Source organism: Neoarius graeffei, chromosome 3, assembly GCF_027579695.1.
Source record: "Neoarius graeffei isolate fNeoGra1 chromosome 3, fNeoGra1.pri, whole genome shotgun sequence".
Classification (NCBI taxonomy): domain Eukaryota; kingdom Metazoa; phylum Chordata; class Actinopteri; order Siluriformes; family Ariidae; genus Neoarius; species Neoarius graeffei.
In genome coordinates, this window is record NC_083571.1 from 106,558,212 (window position 1) to 106,574,022 (window position 15,811).

At 40.9% G+C, this 15,811-nt stretch overlaps 1 protein-coding gene across 2 annotated transcripts in view; it reads right to left on the reverse strand.

The window, feature by feature from the left end:
* Positions 1-15,811, reverse strand: part of gphnb (gephyrin b) — a 412,308-nt gene that overhangs the window by 177,731 nt on the left and 218,766 nt on the right. For both annotated transcript variants that reach the window (XM_060916134.1, XM_060916133.1), the window contains exons 4-5: positions 7,280-7,372; positions 1,355-1,449 (exon numbers count right to left, since the gene is read on the reverse strand). In XM_060916134.1, coding sequence (XP_060772117.1) covers positions 1,355-1,449; positions 7,280-7,372 — 188 coding nt within the window. The remainder of the gene's footprint in view (positions 1-1,354; positions 1,450-7,279; positions 7,373-15,811) is intronic.

Here is a 15,811-nt window from a genome sequence, read left to right on the forward strand (position 1 = left end):
GAGGAAGAAGTACTACACAACTGTACACACCTGAGAAAGAGGTACTACACACCTGAGAAAGAGGTAGTACACACCTGTACACACCTGAGGAAGAGGTACTACACACCTGTACACACCTGAGGAAGAGGCACTACACACCTGTACACACCTGAGGAAGAGGCACTACACACCTGTATACACCTGAGGAAGAGGCACTACACACCTGTACACACCTGAGGAAGGGGCACTACACAACTGTACACACCTGAGGAAGAGGCACTACACACCTGTACACACCTGAGGAAGAGGCACTACACACCTGTATACACCTGAGGAAGAGGCACTACACACCTGTACACACCTGAGGAAGAGGTACTACACACCTGTACACACCTGAGGAAGACGCACTACACACCTGTACACACCTGAGGAAGAGGCACTACACAACTGTACACACCTGAGGAAGAGGCACTACACACCTGTACACACCTGAAGAAGATGTACTACACACCTGTACACACCTGAGGAAGAGGTACTACACACCTGTACACACCTGAGGAAGCGGTACTACACACCTGTACACACCTGAGGAAAAGGTACTACACACCTGTACACACCTGAAGAAGATATACTACACACCTGTACACACCTGAGGAAGAGGTACTACACACCTGTACAACCCTGAGGAAGAAGTACTACACAACTGTACACACCTGAAGAAGATATACTACACACCTGTACACACCTGAGGAAGAGGTACTACACACCTGTACACACCTGAGGAAGAGGTACTACACACCTGTACACACTTAAGGAAGCAGTACTACACAACTGTACACACCTGAAGAAGATATACTACACACCTGTACACACCTGAACAAGAGATACTACACACCTGTACATACCTGAACAAGAGATACTACACACCTGTACACACCTCAGAAAGAAATACCACATACTTGTACATACGAAGAAGAGCTACTACACACCTGACGAAGAGCCACTACACAGCTGTACACACATGAAGAGATACTATACAACTGTACACCCATGAAGAAGCGATACTATACACTTGTACACACCTGGGAAAGAGATACTATGCACCTGTACATACCTAAGGAAGACATACAACATACTTGTAAACACGTGAACAAGAGATACTGCACAACTGTACAACCTAAGGAAGAGATATTACACAGCTGTACACACCTGAGAAAAAAAGGAACCACACACCTGGAAAAAGAGGTACTATTCACCTACACACGTGGGCAAAGAGGTACCACACACCTGAAGAGGAGGTGCGGACCACCTGTACAGGCAGGGACAGTAGGCACTGCACACAGCAAGAGGAAGGAAGCTTCTTTTTCATACTCACCTTGAGAGCATGCCCAGTGGAGTCACGTTCAGAGACCCCATCAACATTGCCAGGGACATTCCTGGAGCTTCTCGCTCTATCACTTCTTTAGTGGCCTGGAGAGAGTGACCGAGAGAGATGAAGAAAGACAGAATTATATTTATGTAAAGATAAAATAATAATAATAATAATAATAATAATAATAATAATTATTATTATTATTATTATTAATATTATTATTGCTGCATGTGTTACGAGCTACCTAACTCTCCCGGTCTTGTTGGTAGTAAACCCTAACATTCCTATTTATTGGCAATACTTTACTTTTCATTGCCAAAACTATACAGTTTATCTAATAAAGCTATTTGAAATTGATTTGAATTAGTAGACAGACACATAACATTGCCATGACAGAAAGCCAGAGAGTGGCTGTGTGTGAAGCTACATTCTATCTGCTATATTGGACACTATTTTTAGAGGCATTCTGCAACCATGTCTACAGAATGCACAGTGGAGAACATCTTGAGCTCTTATGAAATTCTAAAACACACCATAAAAGATAAGTGTCCAAATGATGTACTCCAGTAGGTATAAAATACCTATCATGCGTTTTGCTTTTGGTATCATTCTCCATTGCAACGCAACGACACAAGCAGAATATAAATTATTACAGTTAAACAATAATATGGCCTAAATGGATAAACAAGACTCGAACAAGATAAAAGTCAGTTTTCCTTTGCTTGTGATAATGCACTTCGTCTTCTTCCCATGAGGAGGGTTGACAGGTTCCCTGTAAAGTCCGTGTACTGCAGATACTGCAAATCAGAAATCTGCACCACTGTCAACTGTTCATTAAAAAAAAAAGAAAAAAAAAGTGGTGTCTACCCTTTCCTAGCCCAAGTTTGAAACACTCCCGAATGCCCGAATACTTTGGCAAGCTGACCCCTTTCATCCTGCAGCATCCCAGTCCTGAAACACACACCTATATATATATATATATATATATATATATATATATATATATATATATATATATATATATATATATATGAGTGATTCCACGCTTATAGGTACTGAAATGGGGACATGAACTTATTTTTAAAAATTCACCTAAAACCATTTCTTTTTTTACCATCAGGTCACAAAACATGTAATCTTTAATGAATGATATGTTAAAAGATAACTTTAATTTTCTGAGATGTAATAAAAACATATTTATATGCCAAAGTCAAGCCTATGAGTTCCAAAATGATGTCTGTTACATTACTTCTGTTACGACTGTCCATCTCGCGTCTGTTACAAATTAATTACAATCTAGCTATATACCATGTTAATCTTATTGAAAGAATGTGTATGTTTATTCTACTACACATGTTTATTAATTATATTTGCTAAAACATCACCTTCCTATATTTCAAAAAGTAATTCTACATTGTTAAAATTGAGAATATATATGTCCACAACACTTCTGTTATGTTCTGACTTTGGCATATAAATATGTTTTTATTACATCTCAGAAAATTAAAGTTATCTTTTAACATATCATTCATTAAAGATTACATGTTTTGTGACCTGATGGTAAAAAAAGAAATGGTTTTAGGTGAATTTTTAAAAATAAGTTCATGTCCCCATTTCAGTACCCATAAGCGTGGAATCACTCATATATATATATATATATATATATATATATATATATATATATATATATATATATACATAAAACACACACACACTGGCCACTGCTTTTTTTGCATGCTGACCTGCTTTTCTGCTCACCACGGTTGCACAGAGTGATTATGTGAGTTACTATATCCTTCCTGGCAGCTCAAACCAATCTGCCCATTTTCCTCTGACCTCTCTTTTCAACAAGGTGTTTGTTTCCACCCACAGAACTGTCACTCACTCACTCACTCACTCACTCACTCACTCACTCACTCACTCACTCACTCACTCACTCACTCACTCACTCACTCAGTGTTTTTTGTTTTTTGCACCATTCTGTGTAAACTCTAGAGACTGTTGTGCATGAAAACCCCAGGATGTCGGCAGTTTCTGAAATACTCAAACCAGTCCATCTGGCTCAAACCAACACCCATGCCACGGTGCAAGTCACACTTTGAGATCACAATTTTTCCCATTCTGATGTTTGAAGTGAGCATTAACTGAAGCTCTTGATTTGTATCTGCATGATTTGATGCATTGTGCTGCTGTCAAGGAATTGGCTGATTAGATAACTGCACAAAACAGGAGGTGTACGGGTGTACCTAATAAAGTGGCCGGCGAGTGTGTTTTTATTTATATATATATATATATATATATATATATATATATAGGGCGGCAAGGTGGTGTAGTGGTTGGCACTGTCGCCTCACAGCAAGAAGGTCCTGGGTTCAAGCCCAGTGGCCGACAAAGGCCTTTCTGTGTGGAGTTTGCATGTTCTCCTCGTGTCTGTGTGGGTTTCCTCTGGGTGCTCCGGTTTCCTCCACAGTCCAAAGACATGCAGGTTAGGCTAATTGGTGGCTCTAAATTGACTGTAGGTGTGAATGTGAGTGTGAATGGTTGTTTGTCTCTATGTGTCAGCCCTGCGATGATCTGGTGACTTATCCAGGGTGTACCCTGCCTTTCACCCATAGTCAGCTGGGATGGGCTCCAGCTTGCCCATGACCCTGCACAGGATAAGCAGTTATGGATGATGGATGGATATAAGGGTCATCACATAGGATAGCTGAGTGAAATGAAATGGCTATCAGTTAAATTTGTTTTGGAGTCTAGTGGCCCGTGGACAGTAACTGTTTATGAACCTGGTAGACTTAGAAGCCCGGATGCTCTGCAGCCTTCTTTCAGATGGGCGAAGTCCTTGGAAGGGATAAGACAAATCGTTACTTATGCTGCAGGTCTTCTGTATACACCACTAGGTTTAGATGTTCTTGATGACAGGAGGCAGAGCAATTTCCTTTCCAGACAGTAATGCAAGAGGTATGCATTTTAACACAAGTGTCCTTTTTGTGCAGGTGTGAAAAGGCCAGGTAAATGGAAGGAGATATGACATCTATGGTGGTGATTTGGCGGCCACTATGCACACTGGTGAGGATCCAGCATAGCTGGAGTGAAGGCTTGAATATGCTCAAAACACTTCATAACACCTGAGGAGAGTGCAACAGGGTGGCATTCATCAAGGCACATCAATGGCGTCTTCTTGATGATGACCGATTTGAAGGAGATGGTGACAGGTGGTGAGAGCAGCCAGAGAGATGTTGAAGATGCCTTCCTCCAGCATATAAGCAGGGATATTGTCTGGGACACAGTTGTATGTTGGTTCACCTTCAGCAGGGTTTTCCTTACGTCTGTTGTCGTCATAGTCAGCATCTGGTCATGCGGGGAGTTGTGATCCTTACCGCTGCCTCACCTCTATGTTGGAGGCATAGAAGTCATTTAACATGTCTTCGAAGAAGATGTAAATTGGTGCACACGGGGTGATTCTTCCTTCTACAGTCAGTAATGGTTTGAATTTCCTGACACACGTACGGTATTGTGAGTCATTTTTCATAAAATGATGTTGTATCCTCTGTGTAGGAGGCCTTGGCTCTCTTGATGCTGTTGGTTAGATTGGCTGCTGCTGCCCCGAGTGCCTTTCTGTCACCTCTACTAGATACACATGATCTCATATTAACTTTTGATCGAGTCAACTTTCTGGCAGGAGCTTTTTATGCTGTGCCCCCACATTACTTCAAGACTTTGTGAGGTCATAACAACATAAAACCCCAAGCTGCTTGTAACACTCTAAAACACAGCTCGCTCTGGGCATGAGATCTCTATTAGCTATCTTTTTTTTTTTTTTGCATTTTTTCCTGCTCTAACAGACCTCTTGAAGGTTGTGATAATGAGCTGATGAGTGCAGAGTGTAAGACACATGTTCATGTATCAGTAGCAAAAAGTAAGTTCTTTACTCTGTACTGTATATTCTTTGTCCATGAGTTGAATGACACTTCAAACATAGAAACATGAGGGTACACATCAAAGAAGAAGTAATGAGGAAGGCAGTGAGGCAAGGAGAGAGAAAGAGAAAAAGAAAAGCATACTTATCATTAATAACTTGGCAGTCCATTGCAGGGCACCACAAACACACACATTCATACCTTGGGGAAATTCCATCCATCCATCCATCCATCCATCCATCCATCCATCCATCCATCCATCCAATATCTGGAGCTGCTTATCCTGTACAGGGTCGCAGGCAAGCTGGAGCCTATCCCAGCTGACTATGGGCGAGAGACGGGGTACACCCTGGACAAATCGCCAGGTCATCGCAGGGCTGACACACAGAGACAAACAACCATTCACACACACTTTCACACCTACAGTCAATTTAGAGCCATCAGTTAACCTAACCTGCATGTCTTTGGACTGTGGGGGAAACCAGAGCACCTGGAGGAAACCCACTCAGACACGGGGAGAACATGTAAACTCCACGCAGAAAGGCCCTTGTCAGCCGCTGGGCTCAAACCCAGGACCTTCTTGCTGTGAGGCGACCTTGGGGAAATTCATTGCAGCCAATCTACCTACCAGTGTGTTTTTTGGAAGGTAAGAGGAAACTGGAGAACCTGGAGGAAACCCATGTGGACAAAACATGGCTCAAACCTGGCTACCTGCGGTCTAAGAGCCCTCTTTGACTAAATTTTGACAGCCTTCTTTGACTGAACTCACAAATGAAATGGTGTGGCTTTCAACATGATCATGCCATCTGTCCATTGTTAAAACAAACAAACAACTAATAGTGACTCAAATTTCATTTCACTGTGATAAAGATGAAGTAGAGAAATACTTTGCATTTAACATGACCACATGCTAATGCAAATAAATTAAAGTACATCATACACATTAGGCTCAAAATTTCAGTCTATCCATTATCTGTGATCACTTATCCTGTGAAGGGTCACTGGAGCCTACCCCAGCTGACTATGGGTGAGAGGTGGGGTACACCCTGGACAAGTCACCAGGTCACTGCAGGGCTGACACATAGAGACAAACAATCATTCACACTCACACCTACGGTCAATTTAGAGTCACCAATTAGCCTAACCTGCATGTCTTTGGACTGTCGGGGAAACCAGAGCACCCAGAGGAAACCCATGCAGACGCGGGGAGAACATGCAAACTTCACACAGAAAGGCCCCCGTCGGCCACTGGGCTCAAACCCAGAACCTTCTTGCTGTGAGGTGACAGTGCTAACCACGACACTATCATGTCGCCCAATTTCAGAAAAAGTCTTTTAAATCAGAATAATCCCAAATGAGGCAGCACAGTGGTGTAGTGGTTAGCGCTGTCGCCTCACAGCAAGAAGGTCCAGGTTCGAGCCCCGTGGCCGGTGAGGGCCTTTCTGTGCGGAATTTGCATGTTCTCCCCGTGTCTGCGTGGGTTTTCTCTGGTTTCCCCCACAGTCCAAAGACATGCAGGTTAGGTTAAATGGCCACTCTAAACTGACCATAGCTGTGAATGGTTGTCTGTGTCTATGTGTCAGCCCTGTGATGACCTGGCGACTTGTCCAGGGTGTACCCCGCCTTTCGCCCGTAGTCAGCTGGGATAGGCTCCAGCTTGCCCGCGACCCTGTAGAACAGGATAAAGCAGCTAGAGATAATGAGATGAGATGAGATAATCCCAAATGACAATAATGCACCATTATTTTGGTTAAAAAGAATATATCACATCTTCATCCGTTTGCCCTGCCTCCATGAACACACCGATCAGAAACCACTGCACTCAACAACCACCTGATCGTGTTTCATACACTCTCCTAGCTGTTGTTTGTTTCTGTCCTTCTACTTTCAATCAATAAAAACATCCTATCCTGGACTTGTATTCGTAATGAATAGGATATCGATTGAACAAATTTAATATAGTCTGTTTATAATAATTGGTGAAATAATATCCTCACTGCTGTTCTTTTACCTCTGGTGTAACATCGCGAGGCGCAAAGCCGGTACCCCCAGTGGTCAGGATGAGGTTGAGCTCTTTCTCATCGCACCAATCCACAAGTGTTTCCTGAGGATGGGGGGGAAATCCCATCAAAACACAACACTACACACAATACTGAATTTGTGATCTCAGTATAGGCAATTATTATTATTATTATTATTCATTTTTTCTGGAAAACAAACCACAAATTCATAGCAAAGCTTTTTGCATGATTTAGCCAAAAGTGAGACATGATATACACTACCGTTCAAAAGTTTGGGGTCACCCAGACAAGTTTGTGTTTTCCATGAAAAGTCACACTTTTATTTACCACCATAAGTTGTCAAATTAATAGAAAATATTGTCAAGACATTTTTCTGGCCATTTTGAGCCCACAAATGTGATGCTCCGGAAACTCAATCTGCTCAAAGGAAGGTCAGTTTTATAGCTTCTCTAAAGAGCTCAACTGTTTTCAGCTGTGCTAACATGATTGTACAAGGGTTTTCTAATCATCCATTAGCCTTCTGAGGCAATGAGCAAACACATTGTACCATTAGAACACTGGAGTGAGAGTTGCTGGAAATGGGCCTCTATACACCTATGGAGATATTGCACCAAAAACCAGACATTTGCAGCTAGAATAGTCATTTACCACATTAGCAATGTATAGAGTGGATTTCTGATTAGTTTAAAGCGATCTTCATTGAAAAGAACAGTGCTTTTCTTTCAAAAATAAGGAAATTTCAAAGCGACCCCAAACTTTTGAACGGTAGTCTAACAGTTATCTAGGAAAAAAAAAAGGAGACAAACATCAAGTACAAAACTGTGTCTATGCTAGCTATTGATATTCCAAATGCTATTTGTTAGCTTGGCTACACAGACAACTCTGTGCTCATTTAGCAGTGCATTTGATTCTGATACACTGATGAAAGTGTGGTAGCAAAAAAAAAAAGTTTTCTGTTACTGGTGTTAAACTAGAAGACTGTTCACAAAGCCACCTCGCTCCATGAGGTACATAGACCATAGACTCTTTTACAGAGACTCAACAGCTTGTTAGCTAGCAAGGTGGCTAGGTACAGTAGAATTAGTTAGAAACTTTCTTGAAAACAAGCAAGCAATGTTTGCTCATTTTCAGTGACAATGAACTAGAATTTTGACCAGTAAAATACCTCCATCAGATAGATGTACAGTGGGTATAAAAAGTGTACACACCCCGTTAAAATGATCGGTTTTTCTGATGTAAAAAAAAATGAGACCACGATAAATAATTTCAAAACTTTTCCCACCTTTAATGTGACCTATAACTTGTACAATTCAATTGAAAAACAAACAAATCTGTTAGGGGGAAAAACATAAAAAAAAAAAAACGTACAATAAGTTGGTTGCATAAGTGTGCACACCCTTAAACTAATACTTTGTTGAAGCACCTTTTGATTTAATTACAGCATTCAGTCTTTTTGGGTTCACACCTGCCATCAATTAAAATGACTCTTATTAACCCCAAATAAAGTTCAGACATTTACTCAGTTGCATCCTCCAGCAAAAGCCAGGGTTCACAGAGAGCTTACAAAGCATCAGAGGGATCTCATTGTTGAAAGGTATCAGTCAGGAGAAGGGTACAAAAACATTTCCACGGCATTAGATATACCATGGAGCACAGTGAAGACCGTCATCAAGAAGTGGAGAAAATATAGGACAACAATGACATTACCGAGAACTGGACGTCCCTCCAAAATTGATGAAAAGACAAGACGAAAACTGGTCAGGGAGGCTGCCGAGAGGCCTACAGCAACACTGAAGGAGCTGCAGGAGTTTCTGGTAAGTACTGGTTGTGTACTACATGTGACAAGAATCTCCCGTATTCTCCATATGTCTGGACTATGAGGTAGGGTCAAAGAAAAACATCCAGGCCCGGCTAAATTTTGCAAAAAAATACATCAACTCTCCCAAAAGCATGTGGGAAAATGTGTTCTGGTCTGATGAAACCAAGGTTGAACTTTTTGGCTACAATTCCAAAAGGTATGTTTGGCGCAAAAACAACACTGCGCATCACCAAAAGAACCCCATACCCACGGTGAAGCATGGTGGTGGCAGCATCATGTTTTGGGGTTGTTTTTCTTCAGCTGGAACAGGGGCTTTAGTCAAGGTGGAGGGAATTATGAACAGTTCTAAATACCAGTCAATTTTGGCCCAAAACCTTTAGGTGTCTGCTAGAAAGCTGAAGATGAAGAGGAATTTCATCTTTCAGCACAACAATGACCCAAGTATACATCGAAATCAACACAAGAATGGCTTCACCAGAAGAAAATTAAAGTTTTAGAACGGCCCAGCCAGAGCCCAGACCTAAATCCAATTGAAAATCTGTGGGGTGACCTGAAGAGGGCTGTGCACAAGAGACGCCCTCGCAATCTGACAGATTTGGAGCGCTTTTGCAAGGAAGAGTGGGCAAATATTGCCAAGTCTAGATGTGGCAGGCTGATAGACTCCGACCCAAAAAGACTGAATGCTGTAATTAAATCAAAAGGTGCTTCAACAAAGTATTAGTTTAAGGGTGTGCACACTTATGCAACCAGCTTATTGTACGTTTTTTATTTTTTATGTTTTCCCCCTAACAGATTTGTTTGTTTTTCAATTGAATTGTACAGGTTATAGGTCACATTAAAGGTGGGAAAAGTTTTGAAATTATTTATCGTGGTCTCATTTTTTTTTACACTGGAAAAACCTATCATTTTAACGGGGTGTGTGTACACTTTTTATATCCACTGTATATGCAGCTGTGGTCAGAAATTTGCATACACCCATCATGGACATGAATGTTGGGTTTTCAATGATGTCTTTGAACTGTTCTTTTTCCATGGCAGAATGATTGTACAACATACATTTTTAATAAAAAAGAAAAAAAAACACCTCACAATAATTTGTTCCATGTTTTAATTTCTTTTTCTGAAATCAACACAGGGTCAAAAGTATATATACAGGGTCAGAAATATACATGCACCCAGTTAGATTTTTGTGACTACTGCCTCATAGAGGCTGTAGCCACTATGTCATCATGTTATAAGAATGAGTGTAACAGTTGCACACTGCACACACGCATACAGGTGTTCCTATTAAAATGGCTGGTGAATGTATACAATCCGATTCACCATTCAAAATAAATGGACGAGACGAAAGAAATCGCTTTCAGACATGTTTATGCTTATTACAGAGGGAAAGTGCGTTCGTATTTTAAAATATACTCCAGGTTGTCCCCCTTTCCTCGCCTTCTTCAGCCAGTGGTCCCATGTGTGATGTAGATGTGACGCACTTCCGAGTTGTTACAGGAAGTTGTTGAAAAGAGTATTGAGACCACTGAGCTCTAGCGCCGGGCCATTTCCGGGAAATAAGAGTTTGGGTCATGGCGGCAGTGTGTGTATGTCAGCCTCGGTTCAGAGGTTTCAGTTTCGAAAACTGTAAGAGGTAAGAGTAGAATAATATAGTGTACGGACACTTGGTATATTTTACTTCTGTGATTTTTAAATTGTTCATTTTTGGATTACGCTTCATTTTTGTGGCTACTGCCTCATAGAGTAAATATATATGCTATATTTACTGTATGGACATGGTATCAGAAAACAATTTTATTTATAAGCAGTAGCCACATGTACCCATAGGGTACTTATTTTTAATTCAATGATGCTGAAAGTTTAAAAAAAAATGTCTTTACTTGCCAAGGCCAAGGCCTCTTAACTTCCTATTTGTCATCATGGCTGACCACAGCTGGTAGTTTCTCTGTGCCAACATTAAAAGGGTTTTTCATGCAAGTTTTACATCGCCATGGACTGAGAATCCCCTGCTCCAAAACTGACACCTTCAAGCTTGACTAAATTTGCAGCTGACCACATGGACAACAAAAAATCAAGTCAAGTTAAGTTTACTTGTATGGCGCTTTTAACAACAGACATTGTCACAAAGCAGCTTTACAGAAAATTAAAGACTTTAAATATGAGCTAATTTTATCCCTAATTTATCCACAATGAGCAAGCCTGTGGCGACGGTGGCAAGGAAAAACTCCCTCAGACGACATGAGGAAGAAACCTTGAGAGGAACCAGACTCAAAAGGGAACCCATCCTCATTTGGGTGATAACAGATAGTGTGACTATAAATAACTCACTTCTATAACTGTGTCCTATTGTCACAACCATATACAGTAGTACAACTGTGTAACCAAGAAATTCATTATAGTTTTAACATGAAGTCTGTTTTATTAAAGTTATAAACTGTTCATTGATGGAAACTTGAGTGCAAAACTGTTCATGACAACTGCAGTCCTGAAGTTAGCAAGTCAACTGTAGTCCTCAGACATAAATGTATTACTGTAAGTATCCAGAGCATCTTCCAAGTGCAACTTGGAATCCTTCTGGAGGATCGTTTTATGGTCAGATGAGACAAAGATCAAGTTGGTTGGCCACTATAACCAGAGAAATGTTTGGAAGAGTAAACCTCAAGAACACTATCAACTATTAAATAACTATTAAGCATGGTTAAACAAAGTGGATGGAATAATGATGAAGAAGAACTACCTCAGAATTATCCTAACCCTGAATTCAGCATAGCCTCAAACCACAGCTAGAAACTTCAAGAAACTTGGACACAATTGGGTGTTCCAATAGGACAATGATTCCAAACACATCAAAGCTGGTTAAATGGATTAAGCTTTTGGAATAGTCTTCCAAAAGTCCTGATCTCAACCCTATCGAAAATATATGGACTGTGCTTAAAAGTCAGATCCATGCCAAGAAACATCCATCCATTCATCCTTTCTCTATTCTGCTTATCCGTCAGGGTCATGGGGGAAGCTGGAGCCAATCCCAGCTGACTTTGGGTGAGAGGCGGGGTCCACCCTGGACAGGTCGCCAAACCATGACAAGGCTAACACAGAGACGGACAACCATTCACACTCACATTCACACCAATGGGCATGATTTACAGTAGCCTGTTGACCTAATCCACATGTCTTTGGACTGTTGGAGGCAACCAGAGCACCTGGAGGAAACCCACTCAGGCATGAGGAGAACATGCAAACTCTATAAAGAAAGGCCGCATGAAGCTAGTCCTCCTGGATACAGTTATATACACCAGCCTCGTCTAACTTGCAGAGGAGGAGGCATCGCAGTTATTTATAATGATTATCTAGGTGTAACACAAAAACCTGGTTATAAATTTAATACATTTGAAGTTCTTCATACTCATATAATGTATGTAGCCTCGAAAAATAGGTATACCCAGTTAATTCCGTTACTTTTATTTACAGGCCCCCGGGGCCATATTCTGAGTTTCTTTCTGAATTTGCAGATTTTATCTCAGATCTGGTTATTTCCTTAGACAAAGCTTTAGTTGTCGGAGATTTTAATATTCACTTCGATAACCCAGAAGACCCTTTGAAAACAGCGTTTGTGTCCATTTTAGATTCATTAGGGATTAATCAGAATGTCATAGGACCGACCCATAATGGTGGTCACACCCTCGATCTAATACTAACATTCGGGTTAAACATAGAAAATATAGTCATACTTCCACAGTCTGAAGTTATCTCAGATCATTGTCTCATCTCATTCAAAATATGTGAGTAATAATATATGCACCTCACCACACTACTGTATTAAACGTACATTCACGTCAACTACTGCACAGAGCTTTATAAATGATCTCCCAGAGTTATCAACTTTGATTGGGTCACTGTCAGCCCCTGCAGAACTTGATCAGGCAACTGAATGCTTAGAGTCAACGTTCCGCCATACTTTAGATAATGTAGCTCCTCTTAAATGGAAAATGGTCAGAGACAAAAAATTAGCACCCTGGTATAATGATGACACTCGCACTTTTAAAAAGACCACTCGAAAATTGGAATGTAAATGGCGTCAAACAAAATTGGTAGCGTTTAAATTAGCGTGGAAGGAGAGCTTCCTGAAGTATAGAAAAGCTCTTAGTGCTGCTAGATCAACATATCTCTCCTCCCTAATAGAAGATAACAAAAATAATCCTAGATTCCTATTTAATACTGTAGCAAAATTAACCAGGAATAAGTCCACTATAGACACATGCACACCTGCAGTATGTAGTAGCAACGACTTCATGAATTTTTTTAATGACAAAATTGAGAATATCCGACAAAAAAATTCAAACTACTAATTTAAGGTCAGACAATGAAAGTGACCCTGTAGTTAACAATATAACTGTATCAGATCAGCAATTAGAATGTTTTACTCCCCTTAGAGAAATCGAATTACCTTCATTAATCTCTGCATCAAAAGCCTCAACTTGTGTACGAGATCCCTTACCGACACATCTATTCAAACAGATAATACCTGAAGTAATTGAACCGCTTCTAAAAATAATAAATTATTCTCTTAGGATTGGCTATGTACCCAAATCCTTTAAACTAGCAGTTATCAAACCCCTGATTAAAAAATCTGACCTTGATCCCTGTCAGCTGTCCAATTATCGGCCAATATCAAACCTCCCCTTTATCTCCAAGATCCTTGAAAAAGCTGTGGCACAGCAGTTATGCTCATATTTACATAGGAATAACATCCATGAAATGTATCAGTCAGGATTTAGACCTCATCATAGCACAGAGACAGCACTGGTTAAAGTAGTAAATGACCTACTGTTGGCGTCTGATCAGGGCTGTGTCTCGCTGCTTGTGTTGCTTGATCTTAGTGCAGCATTTGATACCACTGATCATTCCATTCTTCTGGATAGACTAGAAAATGTTGTGGGAGTTAAGGGAACGGCCCTCTCCTGGCTCAGGTCTTATTTAACTGATTGCTATCAGTATGTTGATGTAAATGGTGATATTTCTAGACGTACTGAGGTAAAGTTTGGTGTTCCACAAGGTTCTGTCTTAGGTCCACTGCTTTTTTCTTTATATATGTTACCTCTCGGTGATATTATTCGTAAACATTGTATTAGTTTCCACTGTTATGCTGATGACACACAGTTGTATGTTTCTGCAAAACCTGATGAGAGACACCAGCTTAATAGAATTGAGGAATGTGTGAAGGACATTAGACACTGGATGCTTATTAACTTCCTTCTGCGTAACTCTGACAAGACTGAAGTACTTGTACTCGGACCACATGCAGTTAGAAGTAAGTTTTCTGATTACACAGTAAATCTGGATGGCCTTTCTGTTTCTTCACGTGCAGCAGTAAAAGACCTCGGGGTGATTATTGACCCCAATCTTTCATTCGAAAATCACATTGATAACATTACCTGGATAGCTTTCTTTCATCTCAGAAATATTGCTAAGATAAGAAATTTAATGTCACTACATGACGTGAAAAAACTAGTTCATGCTTTCGTTACCTCCAGGTTGGATTATTGTAATGCCTTACTGTCTGGATGTTCCAATAAGTGCATAAACAAGCTCCGGTTAGTTCAAAATGCAGCAGCAAGAGTCCTTACTAGAACTAGAAAATACAACCACATCACCCCTGCCTTATCCACACTGCATTGGCTCCCAATCAAATTTCGTATTGATTATAAAATACTACTATTGACCTTTAAAGCACTGAATGGTCTCGCACCACAGTACCTGAGTGAACTTCTGGTCCTCTATGATCCGCCATGCCTACTTAGATCAAAAGGTGCAGGCTATCTGCTGGTACCTCGTATAGTGAAGGCTACATCAGGGGGCAGAGCCTTTTCTTATAAAGCCCCAGAGTTATGGAACAGCCTTCCAAGTAATGTTCAGGAATCAGACACAGTCTCAGTGTTTAAGTCTAGGCTGAAAACATATCTGTTTAGTCAAGCCTTTTGTTAATGGTGTTTATGAGGTAAAGGAGTAGATCTGGAGGGTCCTCAGACATAGAGTGTTTTGGTAAACTGGGATGTATGGATGCTGTCAGTCCCCCTCTTGCTTGCTCACTCAAGTTTGTTGACGGTGTAGTGGCTGCTGCTTTATGTCCCGGGGCTCCCTCATGCCTGTGTTACCTTCTGGCTCTCCCCTTTTAGTTATGCTGTCATAGTTAGTTGCCGGAGTCCCTGCTTGTACTCAGCGCAAAACGTATACTGTTCCTACTTATTCAGGTGACATTGGGCATACCTAACAACCTGTGTTTTCTCTCTCTTCCCCCCTCCCCAAATCTGTCCCTCTGAGTTACATGTCGGTCCTGGGATCGAGATGCTGACCTCTTCTGCTCCTCGGACCTGCCTGATCCATCCTGGTGGCCTGTGTCTGGTTGGAGTCTCATCACATCGCTCCTGTGGAGGACGGCCCCATATGGACAGTTGAAAGTCACACCTGGAGGACGCTCTGGATGCTTACAGTAATGCTTTTATGGCTGAGGACTACAGTTGACTTGCTAACTTTAGGACTGCAGTTGTCATGAACAGTTTTGCACTCAAGTTTCCATTAATGAAGAGTTTATAACATCAACGAAACTGACTTCATGTTAAAACTGTTAATGTTAGTCATGTTGTCTGTTGTTGCCCAAATGAGGATGGGTTCCCTTTTGAGTCTGGTTCCTCTCGAGGTTTCT